This window comes from Scyliorhinus canicula, chromosome 9 (assembly GCF_902713615.1).
Source record: "Scyliorhinus canicula chromosome 9, sScyCan1.1, whole genome shotgun sequence".
NCBI lineage: Eukaryota > Metazoa > Chordata > Chondrichthyes > Carcharhiniformes > Scyliorhinidae > Scyliorhinus > Scyliorhinus canicula.
Genome location: NC_052154.1, coordinates 187240490 through 187265708, shown reverse-complemented (window position 1 = coordinate 187265708; position 25219 = coordinate 187240490). Strand labels below are relative to the sequence as shown.

General features: G+C 47.0%; 2 protein-coding genes across 2 annotated transcripts in view; one reads left to right on the top strand and one right to left on the bottom strand.

Annotated features, from left to right (window-relative positions):
- ano3 (anoctamin 3) overlaps window positions 1-25219 on the top strand; it is a 313721-nt gene that overhangs the window by 159225 nt on the left and 129277 nt on the right. The window contains exon 14 of the mRNA XM_038808322.1: window positions 584-644. Coding sequence (XP_038664250.1) covers window positions 584-644 — 61 coding nt within the window. The remainder of the gene's footprint in view (window positions 1-583; window positions 645-25219) is intronic.
- muc15 (mucin 15, cell surface associated) lies at window positions 14-24136 on the bottom strand. Its single transcript, XM_038808321.1, has 5 exons — window positions 24017-24136; window positions 18744-18801; window positions 10342-11143; window positions 7659-7829; window positions 14-972 (listed from the first exon to the last, which is right to left on the bottom strand). Exons 3-5 carry the CDS (start codon window positions 11102-11104, stop codon window positions 800-802), a joined length of 1107 nt encoding a protein of 368 aa, XP_038664249.1. The 5' UTR covers window positions 11105-11143; window positions 18744-18801; window positions 24017-24136; the 3' UTR covers window positions 14-799.

Here is a 25219-nt window from a genome sequence, read left to right as displayed (position 1 = left end):
AAAGCGACCACTCTACCAAAGAACACTCTTTATTAGAATCATAAAACAAGTTATTCCAATGCTAGTTGATCAAAAATGTCAAGCCTCGGCCTGGCTATGATAGCACAATATGTAAAATGGTGTGAAAGCAGTTATCTGACTCGATGGCCTATGAACTACATCCTCTTTCTAAAATCTTGAATGTCATTCCGCGCATTGCAACTTGATTTTCCCACTGGAGTCGGCATCTCACAAAAATTATTGAAAGAGGGAGTCGTAAAGACTGGCAGCGGTGCCAAATGTGGAATATAAATGAACAAACGGTGATGCCAAAGGACCGATATCCTCATCAAATTTAAAGGATCTAAAGACCTTTCCTTTGTGAAAATTGATGTATAACGTACATCATGTTGTAATGGAATGTTGAAGTACTAATTTGTTAAGAATATTCTGCAGTGTGGCATTACTGAACTTGAACGTTCTTTTTGCACAAGTTCAGTTTCTCGAAATTCAGCACAGGATGATGGTCTCAGTCTTTGTGCGCGGTGGCGGGCTGTTTGCATAACGAAATAATCAGCGTCTCCATTCTTTGTGCTTTCTCTAGCTGACACATTTATTTGATAATGGAGGCACGGTCTTCTTCGCCATCTTTATGGCTATCTGGGGTAAGTGCAATTTATTTTCCTGTCTCGACAGTAGCTTTTTCCGAATGAAAGGTCGCGATCAGTTCTAGCCAATTTGATGTCACTCCTCATGTAAAAAGGCCTCTGTTCAGTTTCTTTCTACCAATCCAGATGTCTGTTTTGTGAGATGTTGAGCGTTACGCGATATTTGCATAAGAAGGTGGTAAGTCGCTCATCTGAATCTCATAATTTGGGTCGCCTATCTGTTCTGTGGTGTAAGGCAATGCGTCATTTAAAGCGGCGGGGTTATAGTATGCCGCGTCATCTTGGTACCTTAAATCAACAGCATTCTCCGTATTCAGACGCAGAACTGTAATAAATTGGAATATAAAGTGATCATTATTGGAGTGAAACAACACGGTATGAATGAAGCAAATTTGCACGACATTGTGTAATAACCGATTGTCACTCAGGGGCGGGGGAGGGTGATTGTGGTGGGGGGGGAGGTGACAGGAGGAAGGGCTTTGGAAGGGTAATTGGAGTGGTGAACTCGGGGACGGTGGCTTGGGGAGGAGCTCGGATTATTTGTGGGGGATCAGATGGTCAAGGAGCGTGTAGGGAGTGCAGTCGGTAGATGGGGCTGTAGTTGGGGTGTGAAGAGTAAACAGGGATTGGGAGGGTATTGGGGGACAGGAGGGTGACAGGATGGCAGTCTGGGCATAGTTGGGGAGGTTGCAGCGGCCAGGAGTGCAGTCGGGATGGGGGTTGCAGACGGTGTGAGGAATAGTTGGAGGTGGGGAACGTGGTTGGGGATGGGGAAGGTATTAGGGGGCCAGGGGAATGGGAGTATAGTTATGTGCAATGGGGCTTATTGCAAGGGGAAAGAGGGCTGGGGGTCGGTAGGGCAGTTGGGGGGGGGGGCATTAGGGTGTAATCAGGGAATGTGAATGGTAATCAGGGACTAGGGGTTTGGGTCGATAATCGGGGGTGTGGACAGCAGCTGTGGGTGGGGAGGAGCAGGTCACGAGGGTGGTCGATAGATTCATTAGGGTGGTTTCGGGTGGAGTGGGGTGGTGTTAGTTGCAGCAGTCTGGGGTGGAGTGGGGTGGCTTGGCGTGGTCAAGAGTACAGTTATCCAGGGAGTTAGATGTGGTTTTAACTCTTCTAACATAGGGCAGCACGGTGGCACAGTGGTTAACACTGCCGCCTACGGCGCTGAGGATCCGGGTTTGAATCCCGGCCCTGGGTCACTCTCCGTGTGGAGTTTGCACGTTCTTCCTGTGTCTCCATGGGTTTCACCCCCACAACCCAAAAGATGTGCAGTGTAGGTGGATTGGCCACGCTAAATTGCCCCTTAATTGGAAAAAATAATTGTGCACTCTAAATTTATATTTAAAAAAATTCTTCTAACATTTCCTGAATGGCCATTCTGCCAAGAGAATTGGAACTAGCCAAGATTGGATGGTTCCAGGGTAATAATCCACTCGAAAGTTAAACATCCTGGGCAATTCTGTGCAGTCCTTACGTGAGGACCTCCGGGGAGGGACATAGTGGCTTGTGAGTGGGGAAGGGAGCTGGGTGTGCGATGCATGTTGGGGGTGGTGGGGGGGGCTGATGGTGATGGGGAGGAAGGGAGTCCCAAGCTGATCTTCTGGAGGTATTTCAGGAATACGAATCATCCCTGAGGAACGGAAGTTCTGGAATTTTGCGTATGATATTAATCGTCAGCATCTTAACTGGCTTGTATAGACATTCTAAGGTCTTCGACTGTAATGGAGGCACAAACCCACTGAAGAGAATAAATCAGTATATTTCTAGTTCAATCATTCTGATGTCCTGATGCTCCCACAGGTTCAGGAACAATGGAAGGCCTTATACAGACCCAGCTGCATTTGTCCTGTAGAAAGGGCTGGACACCAGGGTTCACATCGACCGAGTACTTAATAAAAATGATGGTGAAGCAATGCAAAAACTACTTTGTTTTTAGGTCATTCTCAGAGTGGGCCTTGAGAGTTCTTGTGGTTCTACAGGTAGCAATCCTGCTTTGAAGCCAAGAGCTCCAGGTTCAAACCTCACTCCAGGGCTGGTTGGCGATAAAAGGAGTGTTCATGACTTGGCTGACAATCAGCCTGTTAATCAACACTTCCTCGCGGTGGCACAGTGGTTTAGCACTACTGCCTCACGGCTCCAGGGTTCGATTCTGGCCTCGGGTGGCTGCCCTGTGTGGGGTTTGCACGTTCTCCCCGTCTCTGTGTGGGTGTCCTCTGGATGCAAGGACGTTCAGATTGGTTGGATTGGCCATGCTAAATTGCCCCAAAGTGGCCAAAGGTTCGATGGGTTTACGGGGATAGGGCGGGGGATTGGGTCTAGAGAGGGCACTCTTTCGGAGGGTCGGTGCAGACTTGATGGGCCAAATGGCCTCATTCTGTACTGTAGGGATTCTCTGATTCTATAATTCTATGATTTCCAAAGAGGAGAAGACAAGTATATGTGAAGACGTGAAACAGGTTTGGACTTTGATCTGAGAGATTTTTGGCAACTTCGCAGTATTGTTGTGAATGTCATTAACAGATTGGATATTTCCTTGCAATAGAGCAGCAAGGTTTACGATGTGTATCATAGCTGTCTTGTGATCTTGCTGTTGGCAACTTCATCCCAGTTTTCCTGTATTTCTAAATGAAATACTTTGTGACAAATATTTTTTCCTCCCCAGTGATTTGATGAATGTAACACAATAAGGTGGCAGTGCAAAGAGTTGCAATTAGCGTCAAAGGAAGTTTCTGGTTCATTTACAGAATGTGGGCATCACTGGCTAGGCCAGAATTTATTGCCCATCCCCAGTTGCCCTTCAGAGGGTAGTGGTGAGATGCCTTCTCAAGCCGCTGCAGTCCCTGAGATGTAGGTACACCCTCTGTGCTGTTAGGGAGGGAGATCTTGGATGTTGCCCCAGCGACAATGAAGGAGCGGCGATATATTTCCAAGTCAGGATGGTGAGTGACTGGGAGGGGAGCCTCCAGCTGGTGGGGTTCCCAGATACCTCAGGAATATGAATCATCCCTGAGGAATGGAAGTTCTGGAATTTGGCGTATGATATTAATCGGCAGCAACTTAACTGGCTTGTATAGACATTCTAATATCTTTGACTGTAATGGAGGCATGTCTGTAATGGAGGGCATAGGAGCAGGTGTCTGCTGCCTTTGTCCTTCCCAGATGACCATGGTCATGGGTTTGGAAGGTGCTGCCTTTCTTTGCTTTTAACATTCCGTTTTGAAAATACGCATGAGATTGTGTTCTGCTCACAGTTCATGATCAAATTGTAAATATGCGCATTTAATTTTTGCCATTTAAAAAAAATCTGTCACCCATTATAAATTGATCGTTTTTGGAAGCATTTTGCTGTGTGACGAGTGTGTCATACACTTTATCAGTCAATGGTATCCTTTGTTCATTATTAAAACAGTTCAAACCACTGCATCCACTTAAAAACTACTTATTACTAAGTTGAAAAGAGTGACATTAATCTTGGCAATCATGTTTCCTTTTCACTGGCTTTAATTTCTGATGTCAAAGTTGGCAGACAAAATCAGCTTTGTCATTTTCTTATATTCATACAATTGAACTTCATCTGCTCAATGTTGAACTGGACCTTGCAGCAATTGATTTTCCTTCGATGAAATGGTTGATAGCGAGGAATTATATTGAAGAGCCGTGACCATGTAATTTTCTTTTGTAAGTTTTCTTTTCGAGGGGCATGTGTGTGGGCGTGTCTTTTACGTTTTGAAATACAGTACAATGACAACGTTCCGAAGGAGGGAGAGAGAGAGCATTGAGTGTACCTCAGTGTTCGAGATGTGCTGACATTGCTTCAGGCTGAACTGGATAAGAAGGTTTCTTAATTATCTTCCCTAATTCTGCTTTTACCCGTTGATCGACCTCGTTTGTTACAGCAAGAGATTTGTTGCAGCAAGTGAATTTTGAATTATTCCGATCTATTGGCAAACTGGATTGTCCCTTTCCTGCCTGGATTTTCTGGCTTCCAGCTAATAACCTTTATTAGTGTCACAAGTAGCCGTACATTAACACTGCAATGGAGTTACTGTGAAAAGCCCCTAGTCGCCACATTCCGGCACCTGTTCGGGTAGACAGAGGGAGAATTCAGAATGTCCAATTCATCACACGGCACGTGTTTCGAGACCTGTGGGAGGAAACCGGAGCACCCGGAGGAAACCCACGTAGACACGGGAAGAAGGTACGGACTCCACACAGACAGTGACCCAAACGGGGAATCGCACCCGGGTCCCTGGTGCTGTGAAGCATCAGTGCTGACCACTGTGCTACCGTGCCACCCATGAATGAAAATGAAAAATGAAAATGAAATGAAAATCGCTTATTGTCACGAGTAGGCTTCAATGAAGTTACTGTGAAAAGCCCCTAGTCGCCACATTCCGGCGCCTGTCCGGGGAGGCTGGTACGGGAATCGAACCGTGCTGCTGGCCTGCTTGGTCTGCTTTAAAAGCCAGCGATTTAGCTCAGTGAGCTAAACCAGCCCCTTAGTAGCTACTCTGGATTTTGTTTATTGTCACGAGATACAGTGAAAAGTATTTTTCTGCGAGCAGCTCAACAGATCATAAAGTACATGAAAAGATAAGAAAATATAACATAATAGTGAGTCTTGGAATTAAATTTTAAAAGATTAGAATGATCATAAGATAAGTAAAAAGAGGATCTGTTAGGGAGAGCACGTAGAGAGTCGCTACGCTCCAGCGCCATCTTGCTGCCAGACACAGGTTGGCAGGCGGATGTGGGGGGAGGTGCGGGTGTTGGGACCATAAAATTGGACACCAGGCCAAAGGCACCATTCCTACCACCCATCTACCTATCCCCCGCTGAAATTTCATCAGTGGTGGGGGAAGGAGTTGGGAAGCCCATGTGCCCACCTGCATGTGGGAAAGGCCCACATTCAAGTGTACAGCCTGGCAAGTTTCGCTGGTCGGACTGGTGAAAAATGAAATGAAAATCGCTTATTGTCACAAGTAGGCTTCAAATGAAGTTCCTGTGAAAAGCCCCTAGTCGCCACATTCCGGCGCCTGTTCGGGGAGGCCGGTACGGGAATTGAACCGTGCTGCTGGCCTGCCTTGGTCTGCATTCAAAGCCTGCAATTTAGACCTGTGCTAAACCAGCCCCGAGCCAGGAGAGAGGGTGCACCCTTCAGTCTCCTCTTTCAGTCTCTCTCGCTCACCCCTCCACTCGCACCCTGTCCTCTGTCCAACAGCAGGAGCCAGAGCACACAATACAGAAGGGAGTTGCACTGTGTTAATGTCATTGGGATAATAATCAAGAGGTCCAGGTTAATCCTCTGGGGAAATAGTTTCAAATCACAGGAGGACATCTGGTGGAGCTTAAATTCAATTAATGCAATCTGATATCAGCGAGTTTCAGTAATAGTGGCCGTGAAGTTACCATCAACTGTCAAAAAAAAACGATCTGGTCCACTAATGTCCTTTCGAGAAGGAAATCCATCATCATTATTGGCCTGGACTACAGGTGACTCCAGACCCACAACAATGAGATTGACTCTCAACTGCCCTCTGAAATGGCCGAGCAAACCAGTCAATTCAAAGGCAATCAGGATGGGTGACAAACATAAAAAATAGGAGCAGGAAGAGGCCATTCGGCCCTTCGAGCCTGTTCTGCCATTCATTATGATCATGACTGATCATCCAACTCAATAGCCGAATCCCGTCCCCCCCCCCCCCCACCCCCCACCCCCATATCCTTTGATCCCTTTTGCTCCAAGTGCTATATCTAACTGCTTCTTCAAAACATGTAATGACCTCAACTACTTCCTGTGGTAATGAATTCCACAGGCCAACAACTCTCTAGGTGAAGATATTTCTCTTCGTCCCTGTCCTAAATGGTTTATCCCCTATCCTCAGACTGTGGCCTCTAGTTCTGGCCAACCCCACCATCTACCCTGTCTGGTCCTGTTCGGACCAACTCAATCTCTCCTCAAACGTCAGTTCCACCATCCCAGGAATCAGTTGGGTAAAACTTCGCTGCGCCTCCGCTGGCCAATGATGCCCACTACCCATGAACGAATGTATGAAAACTTCGAAAAGAAGCTGGATTGGGCAGAAGAGGTCAAAGGCTAGGAATCCTACGGCGAGTAACTTAACCCCCTGAACCCCCAAAGTCTGTCCTCCATCTACAAGGCACAAGTCAGGAGTGTAATGGAATACTCTCCACTTGGGTGAGTGCAGCTCCAACAACACTCAAGAAGCTCAATACCATCCAGGACAAAGCAGCCCCGCTTGATTGCTCCCCCTTCCACAAACATTCAAACCCTCCAGCACCGACGAACAGTGGCAGCCGTGTGTACCATCTACAAGATGCACTGCAGAAACTCGCCAAGGTTCCTTAGACAGCACCTTCCAAACCCACAATCGCTACCATCTAGAAGGACAGGAGCAGCAGATACCTGGGAACCCCTCCACCTGGAGTTTCCCCTCCAAGTCACTCAGCATCCTGACTTGGAAATATATCATCTTTCCTTCACTGTACCTGAGGCAACATCCTGGAACTCGCTCCCTAACAGCACAGTGGGTGTACCTGCACCCCAGGGACTGCAGCAGTTCAAGAAATCAACTCACCGCCACCTTCTGAAGGGCAACTAGGGATGGGCAATAAATGCTGGCCTCACCAGCGATGCCCACTGGTTTAGCACAGGGCTAAATCGCTGGCTTTGAAAGCAGACCAAGGCAGGCCAGCAGCATGGTTCAATTCCCGTACCAGCCTCCCTGAACAGGCGCCGGAATGTGGCGACTAGGGGCTTTTCACAGTAACTTCATTTGAAGCCTACTTGTGACAATAAGCGATTTTCATTCCATTTCACAACCCGTAAATGAATTTTAAAAAAGAGGCGATAAATTGAATTCCATGTCAATAAATGTGATGTAGCACATTTTCAGAGATTATGGGGGAACACACGAGCAAGTAAATATATGGACCTACTTGTAAGGGGTAACACTTTACCACAAAATGTTAGTAGTTGCTTACCTGGATCACTGGAGATATTATCATACAGCCTGCGATGGTTAAAGTGATCTGACTTTCTGCGTGCGCAGAAAAAGTAAACAAGCAACGACAGAAGGATGATTCCCAAAATGCAGCCAAGGAGGGCCCCGATTACCACTCCTCCGCTCACACGTCCCTCCACAGGGCCTAGATCTGAAACATTTTGGAAATAATGATAATTGCGTAACGGGCTGGGTCATTGGGATAGTTGAGCAAAATTAACTACTGTCTTACCCAATTATTGTGGTGAATTCCTCCTGCAACGGCTCATTATTCACGCGGTGGTTACATTGCAGGGAAACAACCATTTAGAAATTGAATCAACACCAGGACTTCAGTTTGTTATTCCTGTGAGGCTGTTAACTGGTGTTTCCTTGTATCGCATATGCACAACTGCAGATGGTTATATCCTTAACCGGTAAATACCAAGCTTGACAGTACGGTATGTTAAACATTTAATTGCTTCAAAGTTGCTTCTTATGCCAAGATGAAATCTCAGTTCAGTTTCATTCAGCTCAGAGTTAGTATTGATACTGGAGTGAGTGATCTCTTCAGGGAGCATTGGGCGCGACTCTCACAAAACTGACCAGGAGTCATTTTGGATGAATCTGGCAGGGTGTTTCCGTGTTTCCCATCGGATATTTGGGTGGGATCCAGTTCAGTGTTCGCCAACCCTTAGGGTGAGATCTAGCGAAATAAGAGACTGTGTGTTGGGCTGGATTAGCCGCCTGGGCAGGACACCGCTATCTAATGGCGGTCTTTTCTTTTAATGCCCCGATGGGGAATTCAGCATCAGGTTGGCACTGCCATGGTGTCCAGGTGCCAGGACAGTGCTCTGCCCTCTCCTCAACCACCCGGGGGGCTCCAATGGCCTCCGAGACCCCCCCCCCCCGCATGTGGCCATCACACCTGATCTCCGCTTGTGGAGTCCAGTGCTAACCCTCGCCGGTGCAGCCGGAGACTCCCAGGCGCCAGGAGAATGCAGCCTCAAACAGGCCGCACATATTTAACTGATAGCAGAGATGATGAAGAGTTCATTTTATTCATAACAGACCAACGAGATGTTACGGGATGTAGGTGCCGCAGGTTCAAACAGCATTTATTGCCCATCTCCAATCGGCCTTGAGGTGAGCTGCCTTCCTGGACCGTCGCAGTCCCTGCTGCACCCATTGTGCTGTTAGGGAGGGAGTTCCAGGATTTTGACCCAGTGACAGTGAAGGAACAGCAATATATTTCCAAGTCAGGATGGTGAGTGACTTGAAGGGGGAACCTCCAGGTGGTGGGGTTGATGAGTTACTGCAGTGCCCTTTGTAGATGGTGCACACGGCTGCCACTGTGCCTCAGTGGTGGAGGGGGTGAATGTTTGTGGAAGGGGGACCAATCGACATGCCTGTTAGATCAGCGGAATCATAGAAGAAGCATGGAATCCCTTCAGTGGAGAAGGAGGCCATTCAGCCTACCGAGACAGCACCCACCCTCGTCCGAAAGGGTCTTTAGGCAGGGGCCCCTGTGGGGGTCCCCCTATTCCAGGGGTCCCTGTGTGGAGTCCTTTTTGTCATGGGGCACCTGGGAGGGTCTCCCTATTCCAGGAGTACTGGAGGGAATCTCCCTATCACAGGAGTCCTTGCGGGAATCCCCCCCCCCCCCCCCCCCCCCCAGAGGGGACTGGAGAATCTCGCCCAACATCTGTTGTCGTCTGTTTTGAATAAAACAAACTCTTCTTTATTGGTTAAATCATAATTATATTTTTTGCTCGGGCGGCACGGTGGCACAGTGGTTAGAACGGCTGCCACACAGCACCAGGGACTCGGGTTCGATTCCGACCTCAGGTGACTGTCCATGTGGAGTTTGCACGTTCCCCTGCGTCTGTGTTGATTTTCTCCAAGTGCTCCTGTTTCCCCCTACAGTGCAGGAATGGGCAGGTTACCTGAATTGGCCAATGCTAAATTGCCCCTAAGTGTCCAAAAGGCTAAGTGGGGTGGCAGGGAAAGGACGGGGGAGTGGGCTTAGGCTCTTTCGCAGGGTCGGTGCAGAATAGATGGGCCGAACGGCCTCCTTCTGCACTGAAGGGATTCTATAATTCTATTTCACGGAGCCAAGTTTAAGAAATAAACTTTCGAATTTCTGTTGATTATATTAATAGGTCCGTGTTCACATAATGATGGGTTTGATGGCAGTTGATAGGGACGTACTACGGACTGAATTTCATTGGTCGCCACTGTGGTAGGAATGGAGGTGGGGGGGGTTCCAGTAAAAGCCATGGAGCCACATCGTGCAGCGGCGAGACGTGAGACAGCTCGGCTGCCCAACTCCTTGAAGCGGGCAGCCAGTTTACATCACTAAGGCCCTTTCATGAGCCATTTCATGACATGCTGGCATTTTTCCTTTGGTGTGGCAACCCACCCAGCCCGTTGGAAGGCCACCAGCTCCGTGGAGCATGACCCTCCCTGCGGCAGTCCGTGTGGCCGTCGCTGCCTCAGATTGGCGCACTCACCCCCATCCCACGCCCCCATGTTCACCAACCTGCTTCAGCAGTGGTGCTGCTGATGCCACATAGATGCCAGCCCTCAGGTTGGACGGACCTGCTTCAGAATCATAAACCTGCGCAACCCTCAGAACGCAAATATGCAAAACCTGCCCCTAATATTTATTTTTGAAAGCTTACCTTTCCCATTGACAGTTGATACACCGCCCGCCGTGCCGGTAGTCATACTGATGCTGGGACTAGCGGTTGCTATTTTTGTAGTATGGTGGTAAGAAATGCTGGGCGGTGGAGTCAGTGTTGCTGAAGTAGCGTTTGTCTTGTTACCAGGGGCAGCTGTTGAAGTGTTGCTGAATATTGTTGGCACAGGAGTTGTACCTGTTATGTTTCCAGTAGTTGTATCATTGGCTGTGTCATTGGGCTGGAGTGTGGTCATTGCAGCGGTCACGTTGGGGTTTGCTGTCACATCACTGGTGTTTTGTACAGCAGTAGGCATTAACTCAGTTGTGTTGGTAACCGTGCTCTGGTGACTTGCGGTTGTGGCGTAATCTGTGCTCTCTGCTGGCATAGTTAGTGTAGTTGAGCCTTCAGTCACTGGCAAGGAACCATTGCCGAGCGTTTCGTTGCTACCAGAATCAGAGGTTGATGAATTATTCACGTTCGAAGTAGGTATTAGGAAGTTGGTGATGGGTAGTGCCGCAGAACCTGTGCTGTCACTGGCCAATGTGGTCATTGATGTATTCATAGATGGTAGAACGGCAGAGGTAGTTGTGCCTGAAGATGTCGCCAACCCAGTTACGGCCGTGGTGTCAGTGGAGAACATCAATGTAGCATCATTGGTTCCAGGGGAACTGGACAATATTGAGGTCATGGTCTCTGATCGGCTGACACCCCATAGGGGGCATGTTAGGCATGCGACCATCAAAACTGTTTGAAATGATGCCATTGTTTTGGTAGCTTCAGTCAGTGTCTTCAGATCCAAATCCTGGAAAAAGATTATCTCGTTGAACACAGCTGGAAGTATATCATAATAATTTCTTTGCAGTTTTACTCTACATTTTGCTATGGAAACTATTTATTCCGACAAAACACAGCAAGTTACTTTTTAACTGCAGGACATTGGTGAGATCACGCCTGGAGTATTGTGTACAGTATTAGTCGCTTATCTAAGGAAGGATGTAAATGCTTTAGAAGTCGTTCAGAGAAGGTTTATGAGACGAATACCAGGAAATGAGTAGGTTGTTTTATGAAGGAAGGTTGGATCGGCTAGATTTGTATCCACTGGAGTTTCAAAAGTAAGGCGATCTGATCCTGAGGTGGATGTGGAGAGGATGTTTCCTCTGGTTGGAAAATCGAGAACCAGGGGGTCGCTGCCTAAAAGTAAGGGGTCACTCATTTAAGATGGAGATGTGGAGAAATGTTTTTCTCTCAGATGTTTGCAAATCTCTGGAATTCTCTTCTTCAAAAGGCTGTGAAAGCAGAACCTTTCTATCCATTTAAGGCAGAGCAGATTCTTGATTAACAAGGGAGGAGGTAAAGGATATCGGGGGGGGTTTGCAGGAATGTGGAGTTGAGGTTACAATCAGATCAGCCATGTTCTTATTGATTGCTCGGGCAGATCCAATCCAATTAAACAACACTTGGCAATAAAATACAGCTTTTGTTCCACTTACACATCCAGGCAAAGGCAGCACTTTCATTTAGGAAGCTACCTTTCTTCTGTTAAGACATCTCTTTCGGAATCCTTTTTCAAAATCAAAACTTTCAATCTCTATGGCAGTGTACATGACCTGTTCAATGGGTGTCTTTAAGCTAGTAGGCTTCCTGACCTGACTGGTTGCTCTCCACAGCCTTCCGCTACCAGGTTTCCTGACCTGTCTTCATGACTGCCCATCTGCTTCTGCCTTCATTCTCAAAAGGATTTCTCTATCTCTGAGCTTCACCCAGCTTCACCCAGCCTTTCAAACGAAGGTGGTCAAACTTGATTCTATTTTTGTTACTTTCTCCCGTTCCCATTGACACAAAAGGGCAGAGCTATGCCATTCATATGCACCAATCTTCCATTGATAGACCAGGTCATCAGACTTTGTTAATGGGATAATAGCTGGTCATGCAAGAATGTCCTGAAACAAAATGGGTGTGATTCTCCAATAATGGGCCTGTGTCCCCACACCAGCGTGAAAACCTGTGCCAACCACTTTGGCGTCAACGGCCCCCGAAAGTGAGGAATTCTCACCTTTCTAGGGTCTAGGTTGCCGCCGGAGTGGTTCCCGCAACTCCAGCCTGCGCCAAATTGCCCCGCGAGTTAGCGCATGCGCGGAACAGCCGGCGTAATTCCGCGCACGTGCGGAATGGCCGGCGTATTTCTGCACATGCGTGGGGGTTCCCTTCTTCGCGCCGGCCCCCGGGGAATATGGCCCGCCCCCCCCTGCCCCCCAGGACGGTCCCCGCACACTTATCCTCCAGGGCCCGCCGTGTTTGAGGTGAGTAATCCACACCAGCGGGACTGTGCCAAGCTCGTCGGCCCCTCAGCCCATCGGGGCGCGCAGTCAACGGCCCCCGACCGGCGAGGCGGGAATCCCGTCGGCGCCCGAAAAATGGCGCCAGAGAATAGGGAAGCCGGCGTCAGGGCGCCGGGGCGGGATTCGCACCTCCACCCGAGGATTCTCCAACCCGGCACAGGGACGGAGAATCCCGGCCAATGGGTCTTTGGTATATCACGTTATGCGTTCCCTAATGTGTTTAGGTCTGACTGGGAGCATGTGACTCAACCAGGTATGTGTATGTATGCCTTTGAGTTCAGGCTAACAGCCCTGCTCCTAAATCCTATGTTCCACTATTCAGAAAATGTTGGGGTGACAATGAGTAAAGTTTGAGTTATGTCTCTATAATATACACAATCACAAGCCATTTGCACATATACTTTCCTTGGTAACCGGATAGTTTTCTGTTAGCTTTATTACACTGTTCTCTCTTTGCTTTTCTTCATGTGAGGGAACCATTCAAGTGTCTTTTTAAAATTTAAGCCGTGGGTTTGATCGGTCGGAGGGAAATGTTGGAATGATAAAAGATTTTGCATCTGGTGAAACACAGCTTCAGTAAAAGTTTAAAAAAAGACAAAAATGAAGGTAAAGACAAATAATGCTGGGGTTAGGCAATGGGCCACTCAGGAGCTGTAAAGAGAAAAGACAGATTGCGATGTTTTGGGTGTGTATCTTCTCTCGCTGTAAGTGCGCACCCAAAACCTGTTTTTTCTCTCTGTTCACAGATGCTGCATGAGGTTCACTCCCAGCATTTTCTGTCTTTGTTACCGTATGTGTTGTGTGTGTTTTTTTAAGTGTTACCATAGTAGGTGTCCGTGCTTATCCCAAGGACAAATTCTTGTTTTTAATTTTATCTGGGGTGAGCGCGGCACAGTGGTTAGCACTGCTGCCTCACAGCATCATGGACCCGTGTTCAGTTCCAGCCTCGGGTCACTGTGTGGAGTTTGCACGTTCTCCCCATGTCTGTGTGGGTTTCGTCCTGGTGCTCCGGTTTCCTCCCACAGTCCAAAGTTATACAGGTTAGGTGGATTGGCTGTGCTAAATTGCTCCTTAGTGTCCAAAAGGATAGGTGGGGTTACCGGGTTATGGGGATTGAATGGGGGTCGTGGGTGCAGTGCTCTTTCAGAGGGTCGGTGCAAACTCGGTGGGCCGAATGGCCTCCTTCTGCACTGTAGGGATTCTATGATTCTACGAGCACACCGGCAGATGTCACCTGACAAGTTTGGTTTCGCGCCAACTCGTTATTTACCATCAAATACAAAATGTGTTGGGAAATACTTTAGTCTGTTCTGAGATACTGGTACGTTCTGTTCAGAATTATTCAGCACCCTCCGCCCCACCACAGTTGCTAATGAAGGGATACATCTTTTTTTTCAGGACAGGAGGAGAAGGGGGTGATCCCTCAATCCCACAATCCTCATGATCCAAACCAACTGTGGTGATATGCCTTGTAGCAATATCGTAGATGGATGGAGTGCGATCTCCAACCAGCAGGTGGCAGTGAAGACAAACCATGCGGTTGTCTCACAACAGTGGTCATGTGACCAGGCACTCCAATATAAGTGGGAGCACATCCGGCCATCACCAGATGGTTACAGGAAATGGTAGTAAGACATACAGGTTAACAGTCGCAGAGGAGTACAAAGAAACTCCATGATAGCTTGCTCTGTAACAGCTCGTGGGCAGCACAGTAGTACTGTGGCTTCACAGCGCCAGGGTCCCAGGTTCGATTCCCTGCTGGGTCACTGTCTGTGCAGAGACTGCACATTCTTCCTGTGTCTGCGTGGGGTTTCCTCCGGGTGCTCAGGTTTCCTCCCACAAGTCCCAAAAGACGTGTTGTTCAGTAATTTGGACGTTCTGAATTCTCCCACTGTGCACCCGATCAGGCGCCAGAATGTGGCGACTGGGGGCTTTTCACAGTAACTTCATTGCAGTTTTAATATAAGCCTACTTGTGACAATAAAGATTATTGATTGATGATTGAGCGATCTTACCACGTGTGATTCAGTAAAGATCCCGGTTTGGGCAGGACAAGCGGCTGGATTCTCCGCCGGCGGGATGCTCCGTTTTGCCGACAGCCCGAGGGTTTCCCGACAGCGTGGGGCAGCCCCACAATGGGAAACTCCATTGACCGGCCGGCGTAATGGGGAATCCCGCCGGTGGGGTGAAACAGAAATGTGGCGGGGCAGAGAATCCAGGCCAAGTTGTTTGGTAGATTCTTTGCTGGGCATCGAACACCAAACACAACACCAACCTTTCATTTGCAGCTGAAAACCCTCTCCCCATCCCGAGGACCTACCTTCAGGCCCCCGAAGCAGACAGGAGGCTCAACATCTGCAGTGCAGTGGGCACCAAACGCTGAGGATAAAACGTTAACAAGAACCGAGGCCCAATTTCAGGCTGTGCAATAGCGAGCGTGAATTCGAAAATTTGGCCCCGATCAATTCATCACAAAGGCTGGGGTTTTCCAGAGCCTCCTGCCGACCCCCGGTTTTCCCATCTCCATTCACATCGGCAGGATCAGAAGATTCCCACTGGCATGAAGGGCTGGCAAATTCCAGTCTGTGAGTTTGGAATTGGAACAGCCCCGGGGATAGAAGAAGATGTCAAATAATGTCGACAGATTGACATAATTGTCGAACAACATTCCAGGCAAGGGCCCAAGTTCTGGAAAACGGGGGTTAGGGAGGCAGATCAGGTATTTTTCATGTGTCGGAGCAGACTCGATGGGCCAAAGGGCCTCTTCTGCACTGTACTCGTTGGAATTTAGAAGGATGAGGGGGGATCTTATAGAAACATTTAAAATTATGAAGGGAATAGATAGGATAGATGCGGGCAGGTTGTTTCCACTGGCGGGTGACAGCAGAACTAGGGGGCATAGCCTCAAAATAAGGGGAAGTAGATTTAGGACTGAGTTTAGGAGGAACTTCTTCACCCAAAGGTTTGTGAATCTATGGAATTCCTTGCCCAGTGAAGCAGTTGAGGCTCCTTCATTACATGTTTTTAAGGTAAAGATAGATAGTTTTTTGAAGAATAAAGGGATTAAGGGTTATGGTGTTCGGGCCGGAAAGTGGAGCTGAGTCCACAAAAGATCAGCCATGATCTAATTGAATGGCGGAGCAGGCTCGAGGGACCAGATGGCCTACTCCTGCTCCTAGTTCTTATGTTCTTATGTTCTTATGTATCTTCTCTGATTCTGTGACAATGTCAGGCGTGTTTAACAGGCACAGCTTCCAGATTTACATCGACTCTGTTTGAAACAGCAACACTATTGACCTTGCCTGATATACTGAATTGTTGGATCATTGTTGGCAAACAGCTGAGTATCCTATTTGGCAGTCTTGATAGATTGTATTTTGCCCTTAGTGTTTGTTTTGTTTTGTTCCTCACGCCGACATCAATTCTGCCTGAAGAACTCTGCACAGATGATTGAACACTTCATTGGTAAACTTTGGGAGTGAGTTGAGTTCTACCTTCTTCAATCTGAACCTTTTGAACTTCTGTGGAATTGTTTTGCCAGCCCCGTCCCCATTATTGTCTCTGAATGGGACAGTAAGTTGCACTGAGGTAATAAGAAACTTACAAATGGATATGTTAGGAGAGTGGGCCAAAATGTGGCAGATGGAGTTTAATGTGGATAAGTGCGAGGTCATGCATTTTGGTCGGAAAATGGAAAGGCAGGTTATTGGGGAGAGACTTTGGGGTACTCGGTGCAGAGGGATCTGGATGTCCTCGTACATGAGTCACAGAAAATGAGCATGCAGGTGCAGCAGATAATAAGGAAAGCAAATGGAATATTGGCATTCATAGCTGAAGGAATAGAGTATAAAGGAAAGGAAGTGTTGTTGCAACTGTACAAGGCATTGGTAACACCGCACCCGGAGTATTGTGCACAGTTTTGGTCTGCTAATTTGAGGGAAGATGTAGTGATATTGGAGGCAGTTCAGGGGAGGTTCACTGCATTGATTTGTCAATGGGTTTGTCGTATGAGGAGAGATTGAACAGTTTAGGCCTATACCCTCTAGAGTGTAGAAGAATGAGGGGAGATTTAATTGATGTATACAATTGAGGTATGGATAAAGTAGACGTGGAGCTGATGTTTCCTCATGTGGGGCATTCTAAAACGAGAGGTCATAATCTTAGAATAAGAGGTAGCAAATTTAAAACAGATTTAATGAAAAACTACTTCTCCCAAAGGGTTGTGAATCTGTAGAATCCAGAGTGTGGTGGATGCTGGGACAGTGAGTAAATTTAAGGAGGAGTTAGATTTTTAATTGGTCATGGGTTGAACGGTTATGGAGAATGGCCAGGACTGTGGAGTTGAGGCCAGGATGGGATCAGCCATGACCACATTGAGGGCATTACGTTCGGCTGGTTAAATAATAATAATAATCGTTATTGTCACAAGCACACTTACATTAACACTGCAATGAAGTTACTGTCAAAATCTCCTAGTCGCCACAGTCCGGCGCCTGTTCGGGTGCACAGAGGGAGAATTCAGAATGTCCAATTCACCGAACATCACATCTTTCGGGACTTGTGGGAGGAAACCAGAGCACCCGGAGGAATCCCACGCAGACACAGGGAGAACGTGTAGACTCCACACAGACAGTGACCCAAGCCCGGAATCGAACCTGGGACCCTGGAGCTGTGAAGCAACAATGCTAACCGCTGTGCTACTGTCCCGCCCATGAATTGCCTACTCCTGCTCCAGGGTCATGTGTTCTAGGGAGGAGATGATCTGGCTGATTTTGCAATCCAGCTCTTGGCCTGTAACATTGTAGATAGCAGATAAGGAACATATCAGCCATGATAGAATGGCAGAGCAGACTTGGTGGGGCTGAATGGCCTAATTCTGCTCCAATATTTTATGAACTTATGAATTATATAAACCTGGCGGCTTCAAGACTTATCTCACCTGGGCCCACTGTTAGTAAATGATCTCCGCATTCTTACGGTGCGAAAATGTGGAAAAAAGTTCCTACCCACATTTTCCAAGAATTTGCACACGATGCTTCCACAATTAATTGCAGTTAATTCCACATTCTAACCAACCACTGTGTTATTTCTTCAATTATAATTGAACTGTTAATTGTTCCTGTAATTATCTTAGATTGCGCCCCCACGTTATAATGTCACCAATCGGCGCAGACAATTATCAAATCATGACTGCCTTCTTCAAAATAGTGCTGCGCCCATTTCTAATGGAGGTAGGATATTGGAGGGCAGGACAGTGGTACAAGTGGTTAGCACGGTTGGCTCACGGCGCTGAGGTCCCAGGTTCGATCCCGGCTCTGGGTCACTGTCCGTGTGGAGTTTGCACATGTTCCCCGTGTTTGCGTGGGTTTCACCCTCACAAGACGTGCAGGGTAGGTGGATTGGCCACGCTAAATTGGCCCTTAATTGGAAAAAATGAATTGGATACTCTAAATTTATTTTTTTTTAAAGGTAGGATATTGAGAATTGCCATATTGAGATAAGGCCGGATTTATTTTTCCTCAGTGTAGTTCCATTTTCAAAACCGCTGCACCTGTGAAAATGCATGTCTTGTTTCAACATTGGTGTTACTCGTGACAGAGACACGGCACCTTGCAACTGGATATAGAACTCCAGATGTTTAAGGATGCTATGTGAGGGAGCCGGGACCAGATACAAACCGAAACCTACCAAGAGTCCACAGTTTGACTTGAATCATATCGGTTGATAACAGTTGTGCTTTTACCCACGTGAAAGGCAGCAGTCATAGATTAGGGGTTTGAAAGAATTTAGAAAGGGAATTTAATGGATGCCCTAAATACTGAACTTATGATCTCAACACGCGAAAGTGACTGCCGTGACATACTTTGTGGATATTTTAGTGTATTGTGTCGGCCTTCTTGGACAACTTGTTTGTTTTTTAATGATGTGAAATGTCAGGGCATTTATACCAAATGTCATCTTATGTAACACACCCACATTCTTTCCAAGGGCAGTCCATGCTTTCAGCAATTAATCATCAACTGTCTAACCAGCCCCGCATTACTCACTGATTGCAACACTTACTCAAACTCTCATGCATCTTGTAACAGCAACTGGCGTGGTGCAATCATCTGGCGCTCACCTAGTGGGTGAAACTTTGTTAAATTTAAGACAAAGCAAAATATTCTAAAATCGTGTGCGTGCACTGCAGAAATTGGCAATTGCATCTGTGCTGGCCGATCTTGTTCCTCGTGATGGATGAACTTTCAATGCCGAGGAACAATGAGGTTTTTGTGCCTGAATCGAAAACCGCAGGGTGCTTTACAGAACTGGAAACTTTTCAGAGAACGATTGCTCCAGTGTGGTGAAAACTCGACTTCTGCCAAGAATCCGAGCATTATTCCAGGATCAGTGCCCTTGACCATTCAGCTGCATTACGTGGCCATGCATTCAATTAAATTCCCCATGAAACAATTTACATTTAGAAAACACCTTTAACGCGATAGGACATATCAAGGCACGAGGAGACAGAAATTGATACCGAGACCGTTCAGGAAATCAAAAGCTTGGTTATAAAGGCAGGTTGTGAGGAGATCTTAGTGGAGAGGGAGGCACATAGTAAATCCAAAACTTAGAACCCAGGCAGCTAAAGACATGGCAACCAATAGTGCAGCGTTACAAATGGGGATTGAGCGTAGAGATCTTTGGGGATGATGGGTAAGACCAGGAATGGGATTTGAAAAGAAGGACGGGAATTTTAAAATTGAGGAACAGTTGCCAGACTTCACCATTTACAACTTAGCTGTAGATTTTGGCTTTGAGCAAGGGGTTATAGTAAATCAGCAATCTGTTTTACATCGTTCCTTAGTTTTATTTCCATTCGTAAAAGTCAGGAAGAATTTACACTTAGCTGCTGATTCATTATCACCCATTTTATATCATCACATCTTGAAGTTTACTTTTTACGATGTTCACCAACGGTTTTGCTCCTATCCTCCAGCACCCTCCTCACTAATTCCCCTCTCTATTTTTCTCACTTCGTCTTGGCACTGAATGACTTTTTTATCCGTGATTCAAGTCACACCTTTGCGCATGTCTTCCTTATCTGATTTTAATGATTGTCCCGATCAGCTTTGAATGTTTCCATTACTCAACACCTCACTACCTTGCCCTTATCATCTACATTTCGCTGCCCATCTCCAACTTATCCACCAAGGTCTGCCATCCCGGGAAAAGTATCTTTCCAGCCCACCTTCCGGTGCCCTCTCAAACTCCAAGCCTTTTCTCCTCTATTCGCCCACCCACCACAGCACCGCCTACCCTGTCAGCAGCTCCTTTGCTCGAGATCACACTGAAAACAAAGAATGAATGGCCCATCATCCATGCACCATCTTCCCTCTCTCCTCACATCCAAGTGACATGAACAAGCACCCATGTACTTGGCTGGTCTAGTCATCCATCACCAAATTCAACATTGAGATAACTTTCCCCCTCTTCCCCCAGAGCGGGCCATGACAAAGAGAAACCCAGCATGTCCCAGTGCCAACTCAAACTTCCAATATCAAATGTAAGAAGCTCATGTATTTGCCTCTGAAATGGAACCTGTTTGGTCACCCTCCCCAAGGACTCTGATTCAGCTCTGATTGAAATTTATATTTCAGCTCCCTTATTCAGCTCCTTTCCTGCAAAGCTCTCCTTAAACATTCTCCCAAGTCCGCTCTCGAGTGTTCACTGATATTAACTCCCCTCTTGACTAGGATATTCTTCATCTCGGTTTCAAAGTCGCCATCCCAGTTTTTAAGAAGCCTCCAAGTGATCTCAACGTCACCTCCAACCCCTTCCTCGTTCCATAGAGTCCCGCAAGTGCAGAAGGAGGCCATTCGGCCCATCGTCTTCACCGGCACTCTGAAAGAGCACCCGACCTAGGCCTATTCCACCACCCTATCCCATAACCCCAAATCGTTGGACACTAAGAGGCAATTTAGCGTGGCCAATCCACCTGCCGTGCACAACTTTGGACTGTGGAAGGAAACCGGAACACCCAGAGGAAACCCACACAGACATGGGGAGAAAGTGCAAACTCCACACAGTCACCCAAGGTCAGAATTGACCCTGGCTCCCTGACTCTGTGAGGCAGCCGTGCTAACCTCCTTTCTCAAAGTAGCATTTCGCTACTTCTGCAAAATGTTGACACCACCTGAATCCATGTCCACTCTTCTCACCATCTGCTATTTGAATGCCGACAATCTGCCTTCCTCACATCACCCTACATAACTGAATCCACTCAAAATGACTGAAGAGGCCTCTTCTTTTCCTTGTTGGCCTACCCTTGACATTGTGGAACTTGCCATTCTACAATAAGCCAACTTTGAAATTTGACTGCATGACCAACCTCTCATAGTCCCATTCATAATGTACGCAGTGTGCACATTCTTTACAACTGTTGCTCCTCAGTAGTTCATTGGCTTTGTGAAACCTTGAAAGTGACGATGCTGTAAAAGTGGAAGTTGCCTTTCCCTTGTTTCCTTTTCTTTCCTTGTGGCCGCACTTTTTTTTGGCATGCCCCAAGGCCCGTACTCGGCTCCCTGCTATTCCTTGTACGTAAGCTGTGGCAGGTGTAATTAATGCCGAGATGTAAAGAAATGATGGGGTAAATCCCTCGGCCCCGCCTGCTGTGGAAATTGTCACGGGCGGGACAGAGAATTTAATGGACCATTGAAAGGCCCGTTGACCTCGAGCCGGAATTTCCGGTCCTTGGGTGGGCGGGACTGGATAATCCCACCCAATGTTGTCAGGAAGAGCAAGAAGCAAAATAAATTGACGGGCACAGGTCTAAAGGAAGTGCAGAAACAGAGGCATCTCTGGTCTTATACACACATAATATACACTAATCAGTGGAGGTGGCAGGTGACAAAGACGGTGTGAAAAGTGCACAGGGCCCTAAACAATTGTGCGATACAATCATTATCATAACATGTTAGTCTCCATGTTTATACGAATAATGCCTCATTATTATCATCTACAAATCTACAAGTTTGCTGAAGTGATGTCGATAATGGATGTTACAATGTAAAGGAACGAGAGATTTAGTATCAAGTGCCAAAGCCATGTTACTCAACGGCCACCAGAAGCTTCACACCTCCACTGCTGATTTCATCATCTTGCTGAGGTTGAATTCCAGTGGTGGCAGCTTTGGCATTTGGTTCAATCCAGGACTGAGCTTTGAAACTTTATATCCAGTCCATCATCAAGACCAATCAATTCCACCTCCACAATATGGGTGTTCACCGTTCCTTCCTTTTCCCCCTGAAACCATGCTTCATCATTTCCTGGTCATGCTTCATACCAGGGTCCCGAATGCCACTGAACATAAAGTGCTAAATTATCCAGAGTTTGATTGCTCACGTCATAATCTTAGTCCCACTCCACTCACACCTTTATTTCCTGACTAATAGCTATTGATTTTCTGTCCCTTAGTACATCAAATGCAAATTCTTTAATGTTTATCGACAATCTCCTCATTCCCGCCTCCACAATCACCTGTACTTCATTTCTGACTCCAGTATTCAGCCTCCCTGACTGGTTTACAATTAAGAGTACAGCTTTAAATCATCCTGCCCTCAACATTTTGGATTTTCCCCCTAAATTCCTCAGCTTTGGAAAGTCTTTTTCCACCTTCGACAGCCTCCTTAAACCCGACTTCTAAGACTATCTCAGCCACCTCTCCTCCCTCTTTCCTTATTCCTGTCGACTTGCAAGTTGGAGCTAGTTACAATGCTAAAAGGTCTTGTGACACAGTGGGTAGCGTTGCTGCCTCTGAGCCAGACGCTCTGGGTTTGAACCCCCCACCCCGGGACTTGATGGCCAGGGAAGGTGTGATCATACTTCACCCAAGAAGTTTGATTGTCAACCTGAAAATCCTTCTGACACACGCCAATGGCTGGCAGTAAGGGTCGGAGAGATTGCCTGTCAACCTTGCGATGTAAAAATAATTGGAGCCTCTACAATCTCTATCCATAGTTCCAGACCACAACGGACGGCATTTACCAAACCCCCCCCCATTCCCCTGTGGCATGCAGCGCGGTCACCTCCATTCAAACAGAATGGGTGTGTTTGAAATGGGTTTTGCTTGATGCAAAAGTCATTTACTTAATTTTCAAGCACATTAGGCAAACAATTACTTCTTCCCACTTGGACTTTGCATTGGAATAAATATCGTTCCAGTTCTGATTTAATAGCAATTACTGCCCCCTGTCTCCCGGGTCACTCCGTATCCCACAGCGCTGTTACAGCTCAGTGACTACTGTCTGGAGCATAATTTCAACCGAGACGTAAAACACGATTCTCACGCAAGTTTTCATTTTCCAGATGCAGTTTTCTGTGCTTTCAAAGAGTTGGTCTAACAGGCCGAATGACCTCCTTATGTGCTGTAGGATTTTACAACTGACTTTATCAGAGGTTGCGCCAAATTTGTACAAGATACACTTCGAGGTCAATACCAACTTCTTTCCAAAGCCTTTCGCTTTCCCCCCACAGTATCTACATACGGCACTCCCAAATCAGATGTAAGGTAGGTTAAGTTGTTTGGCACTTCCCTTCAATAGGTATATCCTGCAGCACATTTGTCACATTTTCTCGCACTAAAAGAGCTGAGTGAGCGAGAATTTAATGCAAATGAGGAGGATGCGATGCCACAGGTTCTGAACAGATAGTGGGAATTTATCAATCACGTCCAATTAAATCTGATTGATATCACCAGTAAGTTTCAACAGTTGGCCCTTTAAAGTGGTGCTGAGGGTTAAAGAGGAAGAAAAACAAAGCTCAAAGACATTTTGGTTTGGATGGAGTATATAAACACCAGCAATGGCCAGTTCTGTGCTGTCGGTTTTGTGATTCCACGACTTTGGCACCCCTTTGAGAGATGTCCCAAGTGTAGCAAGGGCAGAGGTCTTGGAGAAGGTCTCTGTGCTCACAATCCTTCCTGTCATTAATAGCTCCAGAGACAGGAGTGTCCTGTACCCCTTGGCCCACTACCATATACATCCTGTTGCAAATATTCAGAGATGGGGCAAAGGGTACACTTGTCAGAAGAAAATCAGCCACAACAGCTCCTTCTGCAACCAGAGATGGAAGAATTACATTTAATTATGTGGCCTGCAGTGTCGTTTTCCATCTGCGATGTTAATGTGTTGCCTGAACAACTGCTGTACACTTTCGACATGAGAGACAACTGCAATACAGCACTGAGGATTTGCTGAGCAGGTGTAAACAGGGAACTGTTCCACATCGTTCAACAAATATAAAACTATTCTTCAAACCCAATGTAACAGTACAGATAAAAACTTGAGAATACTTGCTTGACTTGATGTGCTGCGTTTCAAATGGTGTTGAAAACTTTTTGGAATTGTTAGTGCACCCAAGCTGACAGTGCCCTGTGTCGGTCAGGTGAGTGAAACTGTGTGTGGCCGTGCAATGGATGCGCTGACTGAATTAAAAGAGTGGGTGTGGTTTCGTCTTGTGGCTCGTACAAAGTATCAGAACCGGATAGACCTGATTAGCCATTTCTATATTCAACCACTCGTAAGTATTCATTTACAGTGCTCAGGGGATAAATATATCTTCTACACTGGTTAGATGGGTGTGTCCTGTGCACCCTTACTGTGTGAGAGGTTTTGCAATGAAATATCTGTCTGACGTGTGCCTTTTGTTTGCTTATTTTAGTCAGCACCTTGCCCGAATCTATGAGATGACAAGCATTTTGTCAGCAATGTCGGTAGAAACAGTGGATGTTCCAGGGGGGGGAGGATTGATTTTGTGCAAAGTCCTTAGGATAAAGCGGCAGTCATTCACGATCTCATGATTATGTTGGACTGGGTTGTTGAGGCAAAAGAGAGAAGTTGAATTAACAAAGCGCTTATCACATATCAGGACATCGCTGTAGTAGTTCTGCCATTTACACATTCTGATCTTTTAAGGCGCACCTCCGTCAGCACCCTCCTTCGTCATTATCACCACCATTTACAATCCCTTTGTCTTTCTGTCCACAATATCTTTGTCAACCTCCATCTATTGCTGGCCCTCTATCTAGCCCCCCCCCCCCCCCCCACCCCACCCCACCCCACACCACACCACCACACACACAACAGTATAAATCTGATCCTATTTACAGTTCTCATAGAATTTACAGTGCAGAAGGAGGCCATTCGGCCCATCGAGTCTGCACCAGCTCCTGGAAAGAGCACCCTACCCAAGGTCAACACCTCCACCCTATTCCCATAACCCCACCCAACACTAAGGGCAATTTTGGACACTAAGGACAATTTATCATGGCCAATCCACCTAACCTGCACGTCTTTGGACTGTGGGAGGAAACCGGAGTACCCGGAGGAAACCCACGCACACACGGGGAGGATGTGCAGACTCCGCACAGACAGCGACCCAAGCTGGAATCGAACCTGGGACCCTGGAGCTGTGAAGCGATTGTGCTATCCACAATGCTACCATGCTGCCCTACAGTTCTCTCCAACTGTGACAAAGAGTCATCCAGACTCGAAACGTTA

Bases quoted from the DNA above. Each gene is read 5' to 3' on its own strand.
- muc15 (XM_038808321.1), bottom strand. From the start codon at position 11,104: ATGGCATCATTTCAAACAGTTTTGATGGTCGCATGCCTAACATGCCCC. The intron at 7,830-10,341 runs GTAAGCTTTCAA...AAAATGTTTCAG, and splicing joins ATCAACTGTCAATGGGAAAG to ATCTAGGCCCTGTGGAGGGA. The intron at 973-7,658 runs GTAAGCAACTAC...AATTTATTACAG, and splicing joins TAATATCTCCAGTGATCCAG to TTCTGCGTCTGAATACGGAG.